The sequence below is a fragment of the Plecotus auritus genome (genome assembly GCF_963455305.1).
Source record: "Plecotus auritus genome assembly, chromosome: 3".
Classification (NCBI taxonomy): Eukaryota; Metazoa; Chordata; class Mammalia; order Chiroptera; family Vespertilionidae; genus Plecotus; species Plecotus auritus.
The window spans coordinates 194185983-194205022 of NC_137772.1; the positions used below are offsets into that span (position 1 = coordinate 194185983).

The following is a 19040-nucleotide window of genomic DNA, read 5'->3' on the forward strand; positions in this document are numbered from 1 at the left end:
GAAGGCAGCTGATCAATGATTCTCTCTCAGTTATAAGGTTGATAGGGAAAGTAGGGAAGTGGAAAAAATATTTAATAAAGCAGGCTAAGATAGCATTTTGTTTCTAACTCTACAATAGATACATATTGTCCATGAGGACTGAATAGGTCATGTTCTTGAAATATAATGTGGAATCACGTATTTCTTTTAATTTCTTTATTGATTAAGTTATTACATACGTGCCTTCATCCCCCCATTAGCCCCCACATATTGTATTAATTTTACCTACTGTAAAAGGCCAAAATAATACTACGTTAAACTTGAGAAGAAGAATGTTTCTCACTCACATGGTAGTTCAAGCATTCATTGCTCATATGGTAGTTCCGTGATATTCAGTCTCAGGCTTGTTTTCTCTCTCTCTAAATATATTTTTATTGATTTCAGCTAGGAAGGGAAAGGGAGAGAGAGACACAGAAACATCAATGATGATAGCAGATCATTGATTGGCTGCCTCCTGCATGCCCCACACTGGGGATTGAGCTGCAACCCAGGCATGTGCCCTGACAGGGAATCAAAGCATGACCTCCTGTTTCACAGGTGACAACCACTGAGCCACACTGGTCGGGCGGCTTGTTTTCCATAATTTTGGCTTCCATGTCATTGTTGTACATACCTTCTCCAGCTACCATATTCCCATTCCAGTCAGTGGAAAGTGCAGAAACAGGGAGTACTATAGCTACATATTAAACCGTACTATTTCCCTAATTTATTTTGGCTGTTTTTCAAATAATATATTTAAACATTTCTTAATCCTATTTATATAGTCAGCTCATAATGACCCTTCACATGTTTTATAATATATTAAAGATAGCATTTGCTCACTGCAGCAATCTCAAATAATGCAGAAGTATAGAAAACAGAAACTAAAATTATCTGCCTATACTCATATACTCCTTTAATGGCACTCCCCACAGGTAATTATTGTTGACAATTTGGCACCTATTTTTTCAGTGCTAGATATAGATATAAACAAGTGTTTATATATAAATATGTATATATACCTCTTTATATTTAATTATAGATATGTAAAAATCGGATATTAGCATGTCTGTATGTTATAATCTGTATCCTGTGATACATATGTATAAAAATCATGATATGTACTACATAATTTATATTGTATGTGAGAATAAAGAGAGTATATTCTATTTATAAATATAAAATATATTATGGCCATTTTTCTTCTTTTATATGTTTTACACATAAATCATACTGCATCATATTTTATTAAGCTGGATGTCCCATATATTATTTGTGTTTCCTACTAATGTACACTTAGACTTGTCTACAATGTTGTCAGTTTTAAGCGCTGTTATGATAAACATTTTGTGTGCACATATTATCCTCAATATATGGAATTTAAATTTCATGTATTTGTTCCTTTTTTGACCATTTTTACTTGAGAGAATGCCTCTAAATTCTAATGCTGAGATGCTTAATGCAGGCTTTAAAACATTCAAAACTGACTCCTCCGAGTTAAGCTATGAATAAGCATCAGTGAGAAATAACCTGAAACTATTAATTGTCTGAATTTAATAAATTCTTTCAGAAAAAAATTAAACAAGGTTTCAGAGGACCTTGGTGATCCGAATCCCATTTCATATTATTCTATGCCCTTGGGCAAGTCATTTTTCTCTTTGTGCCTTAGCTTTTAATCTTTAATGTAGCTACACACATTAGTAATGTCTGCCCAACTCACTTCACAGATCATAATAATCAGATGGGATGAGAATATGCATTCTAAAGATGTTAATTATTGTATAATGTATCTATTATTTATTAAATGTATAAACCCGTTTTGAAAATTTAGAATGTATCATAATGAAAAGGATTTCAGGAATATATTCTAGGTCACTATATTTCTGAACATTTAAGACATTTGCATTATTTGTTTTTGATTTTGGGGGGAAGGGAACATTCCATACCATTTGTTAATTTCTGGAGGTCTAAAATTCACCATTCTTGTAGAAAGCTCTAAGCAAGGAGTCATTACCAATTTATATTCTATCGCCGGGCATTGGGCGCCATTTATCACTGGTGGTCTTGATCTGGCATCTAGAAGGGTTCAGAAAACTGGAGAAGGGGCTGTGCATAAATTAAATAAGAGTCCAGAGATGAAACATAGTTTTGAAAGGCATTTGGGGAGCAGAGGAGCCTGGCTAAAGAAACCAAGTTCTCCCTGTCTCAGGACCCCTTGCTTTTTATTAACACAAATTGTCCTAAGGCAAGGTGGAGATATACACATTAAAGGGTAGGGTTTCTTACAGAATCCATTGTCAGATTGGGGAATTACCTCCAGCTGTTCAGGTGTTTGGCCAACAGGAGGCAATAACATGTAGATTAAGATGCCCTGAGCTGTCTGACAGCAAGCAATCATCCTTTTCAGGTATTCCCAACAGGCAATAACATATGTGACTCAGCCCCTGTTGAGTCCCCAAGTTCCATCAACCTTTCGATAAAACTCTTGCAATTATGACATGCTGGAACTGGCTTCCGGCAATATCCCATAGGCTTATTGTTACAGTGGTTTAGGAAGCTTTCTGTTCTCAAACTGCAGATCATAGACTCTGGCTACACTCCAGGAGGAAGGATGTCTATCAAAAACTCTGATAGACAGAAAAGTAGACAGGCAATAGTGTCAAGAAATGAAATGCTTGCTAAACCTTAATACTAAAAGTGAAAAATAAAAGAGAAATAGCATTTGATTTGGTGTTAAATGGCTCCTACAAACACCCTTCTTCCAAATCCCTACTTTCTAATACCTGAATCTTTTTGGATGCTTTTTTCTGTATCACTTCCTTACTCATAAGACAAGGATGCAAAATTAAGACATAGTAGTGTAATATATAGATCTGGATATTGAAGCAGTTCCTTAATTAATGTTTCTCTTTGAGCAGCTTAAAATGAGTTATTATACAATAGCTTAAATGATGCCTTAGCAATAATGCTGGAATAGAGAAGGAAAAGGAGACTTTTTTGATTCATTGTCATCTTTTCAAGGATGTTTAAATTTCTTACATAATTAATCCAGGTATTTTTACTGGTACTGGAATTCATTCAATTTATGGGCAAAGACGTAAAGAAATAATGCTATTACTTTTATATGTAGAAATGTCTTCCCATATGGAAAGGTGTTTCTCAAAGAGTTTACTAGCCAACTAGGTAACTGTTAAATTAAGTAGGATAAAGTTTTCATATGCTATGCCACATTAAAAGACATAAGTATATTTTTATTTGTAAAAATCTATGACTGAAAAATGTGAGCCTGTGGCAAATCAGTTAAGAACTACCAATTAGCTAAAATATATATTTTAAATACAATCAGAGGCATGGATACATGGAACAGTCTGACAGCTTTCAGAGGAGAGGGGGGAGGAGGAGACTGGAAAAAAAATAATCTTTAAAATAGCTGTATAGTTAAACAAGAGATGATTTATTAATTTTACCTTCTCAAATAAAATTCATGTGAATTATTTATATTGATTATTTTATGAGTTTACTATAAAATATTAGCATTTCTCATAAAAAATTTAAATAGTTAAGCCATTTTAAACTACTTCAGCAAATCTATAAAGGCTTTATAGATTTTCTGCATTTAGAAACACCTTCACCTTTGCTTGTGTATAACTTATTAATTGTTCTGAATCTAAGTTAGGTTCTGAAGATGCTTTAGAAGAATTATAGATTTAACCACCTGAAATGAGGAATAAAGTATAGCTGAATTTATTGCTACAAAAAAGCAAAGTTCATTTTGTTTGGATTTCCACCAGTCTAAAGTGATTTGAAACAATCACTATGAAGGATTTTGTTTTTATCATTTGTTTTTATATAAAGCATTTCTTGACTGTGCTAAGGTGCTTTAATTCCATTATAATAGTGGGTTCTTGATCATGAACAGAAATCATGGTTAGGATTTAGAAAATTCATATTACTTATTTTTAATATCCAAGGGGATATGAATTGCTTTTAAAATCAAAATTTACAACAGAGATTGATTATGGAATATTATGAAAGAAGCATTCAATGTATGAAAACATTTTACAGAAGATACTTTACCTTCTCCATGTTCTTATTTCCTCTTATCCTCAAACTCTAGGCCTCTTTTTCGCTCTTCATTTCCTATTCCACCTTTGTGTTACTGGTAGCTGAACTAAAACACCATTATTGTTCAAAATATATCCTGTACAAAAGCTAATTTGTTCCTTATTATTATTACTACTAGAGGCCCAGTGCACAAAATTCGTGCATGGGGCGGGGTTGTCCCTCAGCCCAGCCTGCACCCTCTCCAATCTGGGACCCCTTAAGGGATGTCCAACTGCTAAATGGGCAGTCAGACATCCCTCTCACAATCCAGGACTGCTGGCTCCCAACTGCTCGCCTGCCTGCCTTCCTGATCAGCTTCTGCCTGCCAACCTGATCACCCCCTAACCACTCCCCTGCCAGCCTGATTGATGCGTAGCTGCTCCCCTGCCAGCCTGATTGCCCCTAACTGCCCTCCCGAGGCAGGTCTGGTCACCCCTAACTGCCCTCCCCTGCAGGCCTGGTCACCCCAACTACCCTCCCCTGCTGACCCGGTCACCCCCAACTTCCCTCCTCTGCTGGCTTGGTCATCCTTAACTGCCCTCCCCTGCAGGCTTGATCGCCCCCAACTGCCCTCCCTTGCAGGCCTGGTCCCTCCCAAGTGCCCTCTCCTGTTGGCCATCTTGTAGCAGCCATCTTGTGTCCAATGGGGGAAGCCATCTTTGACCACATGGGGGCAGCCATCTTGTGTGTTGGAGTGACAGTCAATTTGCATATTATTATTTTATTAGATAGGATAGAGGCCTGGTGCACAGGTGGGAGCTGGCTGGTTTGCCCTGAAGGGTGTCCCGGATCAGGGTGGGGGTTCCCTTGGGGCATGGGGTGGCCTGGGCTAGGAGCCTGTGGTGGTTTGCAGGCCAGCCACGCTTCCCCCCCCCCCCCCCAGCGACCCAAGCCAGCTGGAAGCAGGTATCTGGGATTCATTTATCTTCTATAATTGAAACTTTGTAGCCTTGAGCAGAGGCCAGGGCAGGCGGGAAGCTTGGCTTCCTCCATCGCTGGGGGTAACCCAAGCCTCCTGCTTGCTCCAGCTCCGTGGCCGCCGCCATCTTGGTTGGGTTAATTTGCATACTCGCTCCTGATTGGCTGGTTGGCGTGGCTTCTGGAAGTAGCGGAGGTATGATCAATTTGCATGTTTCTCTTTTATTAGATAGGATTTGCTTACAGTTTGATTCTTGTGCTAAAACTTGAGATTTTTGACATGGAAAGAATTGTCTCCTGTGTTTGATAATTGTTTATTTCTGAATTAAACAAATGATTCCTTCATTTATTCAACATTTTAACAAACTGCATTATATATTTAACAGGACTGTGCATTAAAAAAATCCCTATGCAAGGACTGGAGATTTAAAGATGAGTAAGACATAATCCCTGCCTTTACGATGCTCCTTGGAAAAAATGGGATATGCACAGATGTAATATGATAGACATAGGCGTAGAATTTAACAGAACTCAGAGGAAAGGCAATGAATTTAAATCTAGGAGTGGTGGAAGATACTAAGAATGATTTATTAGAGTCTAGCCCTTTACATCAAATCCCAAAGGAAGAAAATCAACTAAGCAATTGAATAAGTTTTCGGGGTGGAGGAATACAGAAATAATAATTCAGGCAATTATAAAAAACAAACAAAACAAACACAGCTTGGAGGAAGTCCAGAAAGCAAAGGTTGAAATAGGGTGTACATGAACCTATAACCAGTTTGGTATTGTGAATTAATTATAAGGCAAGGAATGACAAATGAGTAGTTTAAGGACATAAAAAGAGACAAACGAAATATTTATAGACCTCACATGCTGGAGGTACTGAAAAACCATTGAAAGGCTAAAAGCCCAGGTTGAGATCATACTGCCATTTATTCATTCTTCCATCCATCCATCCATCCACCCATTCATCGATCCATCCATTCATCCATGCAACCATCCATCCATGTTAAGACTTACTTCTCTGGTTCAGTTTTGTTATTTTCAGTCCTTAACACACAGTATACTATAATTAATAAATATTTTTAAACTCTAATTACAACCAATGAATATTTATTGTATGCTCGTAACGAGTAACCCTTGAAAGCTGAATAGAGAATTAATTTCTTTAGCAGAGGACTGGAGGCAGGGAGGCGCTTCTAGTAGTAAGAAATGAAAGCCTGGGAGTTATAAAACAAAGCTTGTGATTGATTGGTCAGGATGGTCAAAGGGAGGGAGAAATAAAGGAGGTCTTGTGCATATGTTTAAAGACATGATATGTATAAATTTTTACCTTTATATTTGAGGACCTCAATAGATTCTAATCAACCTAAATATGTCTTGGTACTATATGAAATAGGTACAACTGCAGGCATGTTCATTTAAGACGTTTCACTCACTCATTGCTCTGATCCTTACTTTTAAGTTCACCCATTCATTCGTTCAGTAAACAGTTATTGAGTATTTATTGTGCAATAGTTATTGAAGCTCTTGGACTTCTCTCATCTTTTCTAATCCTTCTTTTTTATTTAAGACCAACCCCTCCTCTGATTTTTTTTCTCCAATGATTTCAGCTCAAATAAAGTTTTCCCTTCGTTGGTATTACTGTCTTTCCTATTCATTTGATTCTAATCCCATGGCTTGATTCATTTCACTTTCCATAGCTGTATGTCTTATTTTTGTAACTGAAAATATCATGAAGGCAACGACTGTAGCTTTTATTTCTTTATGTCCCCCATATAGTATTTGACATACGTTAGGTGGCTGTATATTAAATTGAATCCATATATCTGTTTTGAAAATTAAAGTATATATTTGCATAATCTAAATATTCTATGATGATTTCTTATTAAATTAGGAATGACTATAGTACTTACTGTGAGGTCCTGGAATAAATAATTTGTAAAATGAAAATAATATCTACCTTACTAAGTTGTGAAAATTAGATGAGTTTTTATATATACAGATGTGTAAATACATTCTTACTAGTATTTATATGGATGTTTATATGAATGGTTATGTGTTTTAACAGAATACTAAAAGTTAACAAAAATTAGTTGCTCACATTTCAAATCAGTAGGAAAATACTAAATTATTTTAAAATGATGTTGAACGCTGGCTGGGTGGCTCAGTTGGTTGGAGCGTCATTCCACATACCAAAAAAGGTTAGAGGTTGCGATGTTCAATTCCCAGTCAGGGCATATGCCTCAGTTGCGAGGTTGAGTCCCAGGTCAGGGCTCATACAGGAGGCAACCAATTGATGTTTCTCTTTTCCTTCCTCTCTCTCAAATAAATAAGTAAGTAAGTAAGAAAGTAAATAAATATATAAATAAATAAATAAATAAATAAATATGCTGAACAATTTAATACCTCTTTGTAAAAAATAAGCCTAAATTATGATTTTTTTTCTTTTTCTTCCCATGAATCTCTTTTTCCCCCCATCAAACTGATCATAAAGTCTGTCTTCCAAATCTGTTACGTCTTCTCTTTCCCTTATGATAAGTTTAGGCCATTATCCTTTCCCACTAGATTTACTGTAGTAGTTGTCATGCCTCTATTTGTCTCCAGTCTCTCCCTCTTTCGATCGATTCTATTCCTTGCCACAGAATTGGTCCATCTAAAACAGAAATCAGACTATGTCACTTTCCTGCTTAAAATCTCTCAGTGACTTCACATTTCCATCCATGGTGTCCTTTTCAACTTTATTTTATCTTGGGCTCCTACAGGGCTCTCACCATCTGAAAGTCAGAGTGGTAAGAGCAGAGTATTTTAAGTACCAATCTGGAAAAAAAAATGATAAAAAAAGGGCAATCCTGTCCCTAGCTGAGTAGCTCAGTTGGTTAAAGTATCATCCCGATACTCCAAGGTTGTGGGTTTGAACAGTGTACATACAAGAAGCGACCAATGAATGCATAAATAAGTGGAACTACAGATATCTCTCTCTCCCATCCCTTTTCGTTCCTCTCTCTTTCTCTCTCTCTCTGTCTCTCTCTCTCTCTCTCTCTTTCTCTCTCTCTCTCGTCTCTCAATAAATTAGAGAAATCCTAGTTTCATTAAATAGTGGAGGCTCACTTTGTGATTCTCTAACACTTAGAAGACATGGAAAGTAGATACTAAAATGGTCATGGAAGATAATTTGGTATAGAAAGTAACCATTTTTAAGAGACACTTTAACCAATAATCTTCCTTGACACTCCTTTGCAAGTTAAGTGCTTCTTTTCTTGAAGTGTCTAAAATATCTTCCTCACTCTTCTCTATTCATTATATTTGTTTTCATGTTTCTCCACCTCACTTGATTCGGAATTGGTCTAGGGTAGGGATTTTGTGTGTGCATATGTATAGGTTTGATTTCTGTATTTCCTAGCACCTAGAGAAGTTAATCTGGTATTTGTCAAGGAAGTCATACAAAAATAAACCAAACAAACAAACATGGAAGGCTAATAAGGGAAGGAGTCTCCTTATTTCAATGAAAATAATGCCAGAAACTGTCCAGGACTTTTATATTAGTTCAGTGGATGAAAGGATATGTGTGTGTGTCTTTGACCCCGGGTAAAAACATACTTGCTTTTGACAATCTTCCTCAGCCTAAATAAACTTGTTGGAAATGTTTTCCTTACACTGTGCTATATAACATAGAAATGAACCCTTCAGAGTGTTGCTGGAGGTAATTATTATCTAAATGTTCATTAATTAAATGCTAATGCAATTAACATGCTTCCTGAGGGGTTGAGTTATTTAATACTAGCTATATCATTTGTATCTATATTTATTGTAAGCTACCTAATATTCTGAAAACAATTGACTAATATGCCTCAGTGTATTTTTCAACTCTTTGAAAAATTTTAGTTTTGAGCTAGAATTTTCCATACTTAGCTTTGAAATAAGAAGCAAATTAATTTTGGAAAGGCTTAGGGAAAAACTGTTCAAATGGTTAAAACTAGGAAAGAGTAAAAGAAATTACTTTTAACTAGTTGAAAGTCAATTTCAATAACTTACACATGGTTGAACTTTTAAAAGTCAAAATTTTCCATTATCTACATTTTACAAAATAATTCCCTCATGTGGTATTTACAAAATAAACCTGTTGTAATAGTTTTTAGTACAGTTAATTGAGGGATACCACAAATAGATGACATTATTTATTTCAGTAAAAGATTTTTTTCCTCAACAGTTTCTGAATTTTTCTTTTGACATTAAGAACCACCCTTGACCTTCTTTTTAAAGTTTTATAAATTCTTATAGTATAGTTTAGAACTGACACATGCATGTAATATATTTTGAATTTAATTAAAATTTTAGATGTATTGGCCATTTTTGCAGTTGTTGTCATTTGTGTTTACTTAGTAACCTGGGACAAATTTCAATCAAACTGAATATTTTAGGACTGAAAAATTGGTTGTAAGATAAACATGCTTCAAGTTATATATGTTTATATGTAAGATGGAGATGTCTACTATACGTGATGCCTTAGACACAAACTTTTGGGAATTAGATACCCTGTTTATGATTACATATTTATATCTTGGAAACTATATGATAATAGATACATAATAGCTAGAATAGTCCTTTTAATTCCCACTTTTGTTTTCTCCAATTCACTTAAACTCAAAAACATTGATATGTGGCTGTATGTGACAAACATTTTTTTTTAAGTTTTTATTGATTTTTAGATAGGAGGAAGGGAGAGGAATAGAGAATGGAAACAATGATGAAAGCAAAACATAGATTGGCTATCTCCTTAACGCCTTCCTACTGGGGATCGAGCCTGCAACCCGGACATGTGCCCTGACCAGAATTGAAGCATGGGTGGACTCTCAACAACTGGGGCACACCAGCCTAACTAGCAAACATTTTGTATTAATGTTCTAGGGCTTCTATAACAAAATGTCACAAACTGGATGGCTTAAACCACAGAATTTATTTTCTCGCAGTTTTGGAGGCTAAAAGATTTCATCTGGAAGCCTCTTTCCGTGACTTATAGATGGGGGTCTTTCCCTGTCTCTTCACATGGTTGTCCTTCTGTCTTTGTTGTTTGGGTGCTAATCTCTTCTTCTTATAAAGAAAGCAGTCTATTTGAATTGGAGCCCACACAAGGGACCTCATTTTACCCTAGTTATCTTTTAAAGAACTTATCTCCAAATATGGTCACATTCTGAGATACTAAGGGTTAGGACTTCAAGATATAAAATTTGAGAGGGTGAAAATTCAGCCCATAACATATGTGTAAAATATTTAGCTCATACAAATATTTCATATACATGCATATATACATACATTTATAAGTCCATATATAATATATGGCACATGCATAAATATACACACCCACACAGTTCACCCGTGAACAGGACACGGATTAGGGCCCCTGACGCCAGGCAGTTGAAAATTCTTTTATAACTTTTGACTCCCCAAAAACTTAATTTACCTTGATATCCATAAAGGATTGGTTTTAGGATGCCTCATGGATACCAAAATCCACAGACACTCAAGTCTACTATACACTGAGTGGCCAGATTGTTATGATTTCTGAATGCATAATAATCTGGCCACTCAGTGTGTGTGTGTGTGTGTGTGTGTGTGTGTGTGTATTAGAGGCCCGGTGCATGAATTTGTGCATGGGTGGGGTACGGCCAGCCTGGCCAGGGGGAAGGGACATGGGTGGTTGGCCGGCCTGCCTGCTGATCGAACTCCTGGTCGAGGGGACATTTTGCATATTAGCCATTTATTATATAGGATTATATAGGATATACACTGAGTGGCCAGATAATTATGCATTCAGAGATCATAATAATCTGGCCACTCAGTGTATAAAATGGCATAGATCAGTGTATACAATCAGCCCTTTCCATTATCTGACTCCCAAACAGGTATTTACTGAAAAAATCCACAGACAAGTGGACCTGCGCAGTTTAAACCCTGTTGTTCAAGGGTCAACTATATATATATATATATATATATATATATATATCTCCAAAGGAATGATAATTATATTAATTTTATTAAGTATACGTTAATGAACTTTGGAAATGAAGAAAGATAAGATTGTAATATATGCATTTTTAATGTTATGGAATAGCCCAGATTTTAACCAAAATGAACCACAAATGTATGTATAATACTTAATTTGTTATTCACAGTTAGATGCTAGTAATTTGCAAGTGCTCAAAACACCTATGCAGATGTTTGCTATCAATCCAAATTTATGAGTTAGTCTTTATCCCTGGGTTCCAGGATCATGTTTAAGACCTCTTACCACCTAACTTCTTTAATGATACTTGTTAAAACTTCATTTTATATCCATTGCTATTTCATATCCAGATACCCTCAAGTCTGATGTAAAGTTTCCCAACTCCCTGCCTTCAATCTCTTTTCCCTCTATTCTATCACCTATCACTTAATCTGTTTTTCTCTCTATTCCTTCAGCATGTCCTAGTCAAACTGACACCTTTCACTTACCTAAAACATCTCTCCTCCCTTTCAAGTGCAAATTTTTGAAGGCCATGCTCACCATTATTTTTGCCTTTATTCTGTAAAGAGAAAAGTTTTCCCTTAACTCCTATATGCTCATTGGTAGTCACTACTGCTCAAATAAGCACTTAATTAAAAAAGATAGCTGTGTTTTAGAGACCAAGTTTTACTGTGTTTTGTTTTGTTGTTTTTGTCTCCCACAGTGCCAAACAAATGTCTGGTCACATGGTAGATGTTGTAAGTGCTTATTAATTGATTAATTCACAACAGGGAAAGTAAATTAAATGAAATGAATGATCACTGTGAAGAGCACCAAAGCCTCTATACTTCTGCTGTAGTTAATTTTAAGATTATATTCATTAAGTGAAAATTATAAATGAATTATATTTTAAGTACTTAAATTGTCAAAACTAATAGCTGTATTATAATGTTTATTTTAGGCTTGTGTAAATACAAATTCAGCATTTAAACATCTAAAATTCCCTTTACTTGGTAAAATATTATGTTTTCTAGATTAAATATTAAAAATATCAAATGTAAGTAAATTCCTATTATGTAACATCAGTCACACCCCCTTAACATTGTTTATTCCTTATTTACTGGTTCTTTCTCTTTGGCATAGAACCCTGCTATAATTTTTACAAGTATATGCCTTTTAAATAAAGTTTTATTGATCATACATCCTTCCTAAGCTACTGCAGAACACCTCATTGCAAATGTTAACTTCAGCCCTTCTCAAATGAATACATATCACGGGCTGCTCTTATTAAAATTTAAATCCTAACTCAGAGCTTATATCCTTGCTACTTTAACAAGTTATCTCAAAACTTAGTGGCTGCACAACTGGCGTGGCTCAGTGGTTGAGCATTCACCTATGAACCAGGAGGTCACGGTTCGATTCCCAGTCAGGGCACATGCCTGGGTTGTGGGCTTGATCCCCAGCATGGGATGTTTAGGAGGCAGCCGATCAGTGATTCTCTCTCATCATTGATGATTCTCTCCCTCTCCCTTCCTCTCTGAAATCAATAAAAAAAAAATATTTAAAAAGCAGACAACTTAGTGGCTTAAAACAACAAACGTTTATTGGAACATAGCTGTGCTAACTACCTCTGGCTCAGGATCTTTCCCATAGCTGCAGTCAAGGTCTTGGCCAGGACTGTAGTCATCTTCAGACTGACTTGGGGAGGAATCCACTTCCAAGCTCCCTCCTATGGCTGCTGGCAGGCCTCCTGTCTTTGCTTGCTGTTGGTCGAAGAGATCAGTGCTTTGCTACATGAGTTTCTCCAAAGAGCTGCTCACAACATAGCTGCTTGCTCCAAGATACAGAGAGAGGGTAGAAATGGGAAAGAGTAAGCAAAACAGAGCCAGACACTTTGTGTAATTTATTCTCAAAAATAGTACCTCATCACTTTTGTATTCTTTTTAAGAGGAGGGATTTACACAAAGAGGCATTGGGAGGCATTGGGGCTCCATCTTAGAGGCTGCCTGCCACTGTGGATTTGGGGTAGAGTCTGAAATTCTACATTTCTAAGAAACTCCTAGGTGATGACAATGTTGCTCTTTAGTGGCTTTTTTTCCCAATAAATAAGGCTCTACACTTTATGCCCCCATTTTCTTAATTTTAATCATCCTGTATTGATCGCACTCACTCCAATTATGTTTTCTCACTATCTACTCCACGGACATTGTCCCTGTTGAAGTTACCAATGATTTCCACATTACTAAATTCAGCATTTAAAAAAATAGATCACTCTTTCAAAAAATCTTTCTTGACTTGGCTTCTGGAACACCAAATTTACATTTCTCCTCAGTTTTTCTGTAGTTACATATCTCCCTGACCCTAAATGTTAGTGTATCCCACAATCCAATCAATCCTTGACTTTCTTTTTTTTTATTACTAACTTCAAAATGATCTCATGAAGGGTGATTATAGCTTTACATTCCAGATATGTGTTGACCACTGTCAGATCTGTCTTCTTTGTGGATTTCCCCCCTAAAATCATGGCATGTTTATCAAGTACCTCAATGAACACCCCTATTTTGGATATCTAATAGTAATGTCAAACCTAAGATGTTCAAATCTGAACTCTTTATCCATCCCCTCCCCCTTGCCTTTCCTCTTAACCAGGTCCTGACTGGCAATCTTGCTTCTCATCCATGTTTGAAAACCCAACAACAAATAGCACCACTGTACAATCAGCTATTCAAGTCAAAACCCTGGCAGTCACCCTTGAGTTTTCTCTTTCTCTCATTGTAAAAAATCATTAGGTTTGATCAATTCTGCCTCTTTACCACTTGACTTTCTCCACTCTCCATCCCAACATCATCACCCTGGTCCAGACCATTACTACATATTATATTATACAGAGTTCTACATCTTTTTATTATTGATTGTAACTTCCAATCCGCTAGCCCAAAGGATTTTACACAACTTGTCTTTTTTCCATGCCCATAATTTTTGTTTTGTTTTTTTAATTTTTTTATCCTATGGAGGAAAGTTTAGATTCTTTAAAATTGTTTAGAAAGCTGTATAAAATTTGGCCCCTGATTCCCTCTTCAGCACCATTTATCTCTACTTCCCCTGAACTTCAGCAATTCAATGACGAGGCTATGATAAAACCCTTCCATTTGACTCCAAGTCTTCATGAAAATTGTTTCCCTTGCTGGAATGCTCTTCCTTCCATTCTTTGCCTGGCTAGGTTTTATTTCATTCAAGTTTTAGATTAAATATCACTTCTTCCTAGAGGCTGTCTTTGACCTTTTAGACTAGATTTGGAGCATCCGCAATGTAGTCTATAGTGTTATATACTTCCTTATCTTAACAGCCATAATATTTTATACTTATTTTTATATTTATCTTTTTATTTTGAATTGTCATTTGCTCCCATTAAGCTCTAACATTTGGGAAGGCCAGGTCAGCAGAGGTAGATTCAGATATTGGTATTTTGAAGCTTGAAACATATACTTTGGGGGGCCTCTTTAAGAATAAATATATATACACACATACATAAGTGAAAATTGTACGTTCACTTATTAAAAGAAATCCCAACAAAATAGAAATTTATGGAAACTGACAAATATAAAAACATATGACTCTGTGCATACACTGCTAGGGGACCTCCCCAGAATCCCAAAGAGTAAGCCTCATTAAATTTCAGAATCCCAAAGAGTAAGCGTTATTGAATTCCCAGTAAATACACCTGTGCATATTAGTCTTCTTTCTAGTGTCAAGAGCAGTGCTTAACAACAGAGCAAGTACTAAATAAATATTTTTGAATGAATATATTAACCGAGTTATTGTCAGGTATATTGTTTATACATTTGACATTCAATAAGTTTTTCACAAATTGGATTTCCAATACATGTTTTATATATTAGAAAATTGTTTTATAGTTATTATTTTTAATTATTTGCTGTGTTCATATTCGAATACTAATAATGGATATATCTGTTTGCATACATTTGGGCTCTATGCAAAATGTCTGTTGCACCTCTGCAAAGTGGAAAAAAAAGTTTTGTATCAAAAATATACATAGAGGCCCGGTGCATAGAATTCATGCACTGGGGATGTGGGGGTTCCCTCAGCCCGGCCTGTGCCCTCTCGTAGTCTGGGACCCCTCATTCCTTACCACCCGCCTGCTTGCTGCTCCCTACCGCTTGGCTCGCTGCTCCTTAGTGTTGCTGTGGAGGCTCCTGGCACAGCTGCTGCACTCACCAGCCATGAGCCTGGCTTCTGGCTGAGCTGCGCCTCCCCTGTGGGAGCGCACTGACAACCAGGGGGCAGCTCCTGCACTGAGCATCTGCCCCCTGGTGGTCAGTTCATAGCAACCAGTCATTCCACAGTTCAGCCGATTTGCATATTAGGGTTTATTATATAGGATAATCTTCCTTATGTGTCTATATGTACGTGTGTGTCTATATCTTTATAGATCATATATATTAAAACTTTAAGGTTAATTTTTAATTACTAAGATACACTTTTTTATATGTTCTCACAAATAGAAACCTTTGGGAAGAAACTATTTTCTGTTTTCTTTTTATTTTTATAAACATTTGTCTGTGGAATAATAAAGGTACCAATATTTTATGTAACTTCAAAAGTACATTAGGTCTGGCTAAGCTTCAACCTAGGAACCAAGAGGTCACCAGTTCGATTTCCGGTCAGGGCACATGCCAGAGTTGCCGACTTGATCCCCAGTAGAGGTGTGCAGGAGGTAGCCAATTGATGTTTCCCTCTCATTGATGTGTCCATCTCTCTCTCTCTCTAAAAAATGTGTGTGTGTGTGTGTGTGTGTGTGTGTTTAAACGGCATTAAATGTTTTCTTTATTATGAATGTGCTCACAAGGCATTATTAAAGTGGTTACTTGAATCATAAATTCAAAAGATAAGCTACTTGGCTTAAATCTTTAGAGTTTAGTTTGTTAAAACAGAATTAAGTTTGTTAAGTCCCCTTTATAATAATGTTTTATAATAACATTTTAAATTTGTTGAAGAGTTGGTGCTCATATCAAGATTGTCAGGTGTGTGTGCGTGTGCGTGTGTGTGTGTGTGTGTGTTATAAAGTGCAGCCCTCTGATCAATGCACACTTTTTCCTCCCATTTTTCTAAATACATCATGAAAAAAGGATGAGGTTTCCGCCTTAATTGCTTGTGCCTTTTATTCACATTCCTCTCTCAGCCAGAATTGTGAAAAGAGAGTTAGTAAAAGGCTGCACAATAGAGCTTTTCATTAGGCCTCAGCAAGGCACACAAAAGGCGGCTTTTGGAAAGAGTGAATGCATGAGTTTAATTTGCAGGTGGAGAGTAGATAAAAGGTGCTGACGCCTCTATTATTCTCTTACTTAGGTGACCCTTACCCTGTTCAGCTGATCCCAACTACCATGGCAGCTGCTGCCGCAGCAACACCAGGCTTAGGCCCACTCCAACTGCAGGTAAGTCAGGAAACAATATGGCAGATACAAAGGTTAAGTAAATATCGAAAACAGCTATTATCCTGTTAAAGCAAAATAAAACTGACTAGTGATATTTGTCTCACACTTTTTGTTTTTGAATTTCTTTGTGCTGATCCTCAACCAAAAGTTGAGATGTTTCTTTTATGTTTTAGCCCTGTTTTATGTACTAAAGATCACTTACTGTAATATTTTATTGCCTGGTATGATTTAACAAAATGAGCTGCAGTCTTGCTTTGGTTACCATGTGCCATAATTTTGTCACAGAATGATCCTCATCAAGACTCAAAGAATAAAAAAAACCTACAAAAAGTATTCAAACAGGTACTTCTGGATCAAGGCAACTTAACAAAAACTACATTTAAAAATGTTCAAGATGCCCAGTATTATTGAAGTACTCTATAGGTCTCTTTGTTATCCTGCTAATGCCAGCTCAGTTGGGGAAGGGAGGGGAAGTAGACCAGATAAGCAGGTGCCTAAATGAGCACAACTGGTATCCAGACATTCCAATTAAGACCTTTTATACATATCCTTATATATCCAAGAATGTCAATGATAACTTGAGTAGATGACCAAGTAATTTTGGAAATTTTGTCTCTGGGTTTGAAAAGAATATCAATAAAAAATTATATTAAAGCCCTAACCGGTTTGGCTCAGTGGATAGAGCATTGGCCTGCGGACTGAAGGGTCCTGGGTTGATTCCAGTCAAGGGCATGTGCCTTGGTTGCGGGCACATCCCCAGTGGGGGGTGTGCAGGAGGCGGCTGGTCCGTGTTTCTCTCTCATCGATGTTTCTAATTCTCTCTCCCTCTCCCTTCCTCTCTGTAGAAGATCAATGGAGTATATTTTAAAAATATATATATTAAAGGGATCTTTCATTAACTATTTAAATCTTTGAATCAGCATCCTGTAAAATCTTTCCTAGTTTATGTTGGTTGTTATGGACTTGATAGTTACGGAATTAATAGGAATAGCAGATCATCTGATGACAGGACTAGCCTCCCCTTTCAAGAAGTGTTATATTTTTCTTCACCCAAAGGACACAGGAAGTCTGTGAAGCCATATATAAAGCACTGGTGCTTCATAAAATTAAATTCTATTCATGAAAGTGCATTGTCATGATAGATGATCTTAGTCAGTAAGGAGAATGATAGTTTTATATTGTGGCATCAAGAGACAGATACATATGGTCAACCAAGGGGATTGTCAGAAGACCTGGTGGGCTTCTGAAAACCCAGTTGAGCCTCACAGGAGGAGCTGAGGCATATTATGTTACACAGGGGTTAATAACAGTCAATCCTATTTTACCTTTTCTGCAAAAATCTACAGTGTGAGTGTCTGTTTCTTTGAGCTGGAAATACCTTGGGAATTGTTAGAGCCATGGGGCCAATAAAAGTAACGTGACATTTCTTATGCTTTGAAATGGCATCTGTGAAATACCTACAATAGAAAAGTGGTTGTAATAGGTAAAACTAAAAAGAGTAGTGGAATTAAAGGAAGAGGGAAGATAATCTAGCAATAGGTTTGAATGTGAAAAAAAAATAAGAGCTTTAGAGATTTAGAATGTCTTCTTTCAAAGGATGTTAGACATTCTCTTTTCCTTTCACCATTGGGTTAGTGGTAAACGGGAGCAAGGGCGAGATGGAGGCTTCCCTGTGTGTCATTGCAGGATTCTTGCAGAGTAGCTTCCTTAGGCAATCATCCAAACCTCTTTTCCTGTAGAGATAGTATTATAACATTTGACACACATTTTCATTTCCATCCTTATAACAATACATTCTCTTAAAATTTAAAGATATAAATTGTTTTTCTTTATCAGAAAACAAGAAGAAGGACACCAAACATGCTCACTTTTGCTTTTAACTATAATTTGATCTATAAACAGGAGAAGAAACCTTTATATTAGTGGTATTGTACCCATATGAGTTTGAATTAGGATCTCAGTAAAGCAACACTGGCATAACAAGAAAATTAATAATCTAAAACTCTGTCATGGTAAGCTATTAGCTACTATTAAAACATACACACACACACACACACACACACACACACATTTTTGCTCATGATTAAAAAATGGAATTCAAATGCAGACACATCCTAAACTTTTATCATAGCTGATAGTCTGGCTTTTCTTTAAAGTGGAGTGACCCTTACCTTTGCTGGGATGCTTACATCAGTTTACTCCCTACTCATATTCCTGACACTGGACTCACAGATCCCTGACCTTGACTTTAGCTTTCACCAGAGGTACAAAGTGGACTGTAATACTTCCCCTCCCCTGCTTTAAAATAGCATCCACATTCTTCTCCACAAACCTGCCCATATGGGTCAGAGAAAAGCTAACCACCATGCCTAGTCAGACGTCCTATCTTAACTCTTTTTTTATATATATTTTACTGATTTTTTACAGAGAGGAAGGAAGAGGGATAGAGAGTTAGAAACATTGATCAGCTGCCTCTTGCACACCTCCTACTGGGGATGTGCCCGCAACCAAGTTACATGCCCTTGACCGGAATCAAACCTGGGACCTTTCAGTCCACAGGCTGA

The 19040-nt window shown here is 36.6% G+C and overlaps 1 protein-coding gene across 1 annotated transcript in view; it reads left to right on the forward strand.

Annotated features, from left to right (window-relative positions):
• Positions 1-19040, forward strand: part of SOX5 (SRY-box transcription factor 5) — a 403151-nt gene that overhangs the window by 276340 nt on the left and 107771 nt on the right. The window contains exon 8 of the mRNA XM_080660592.1: positions 16391-16476. Within this exon, the coding sequence (XP_080516718.1) occupies positions 16391-16476 (86 nt within the window). The remainder of the gene's footprint in view (positions 1-16390; positions 16477-19040) is intronic.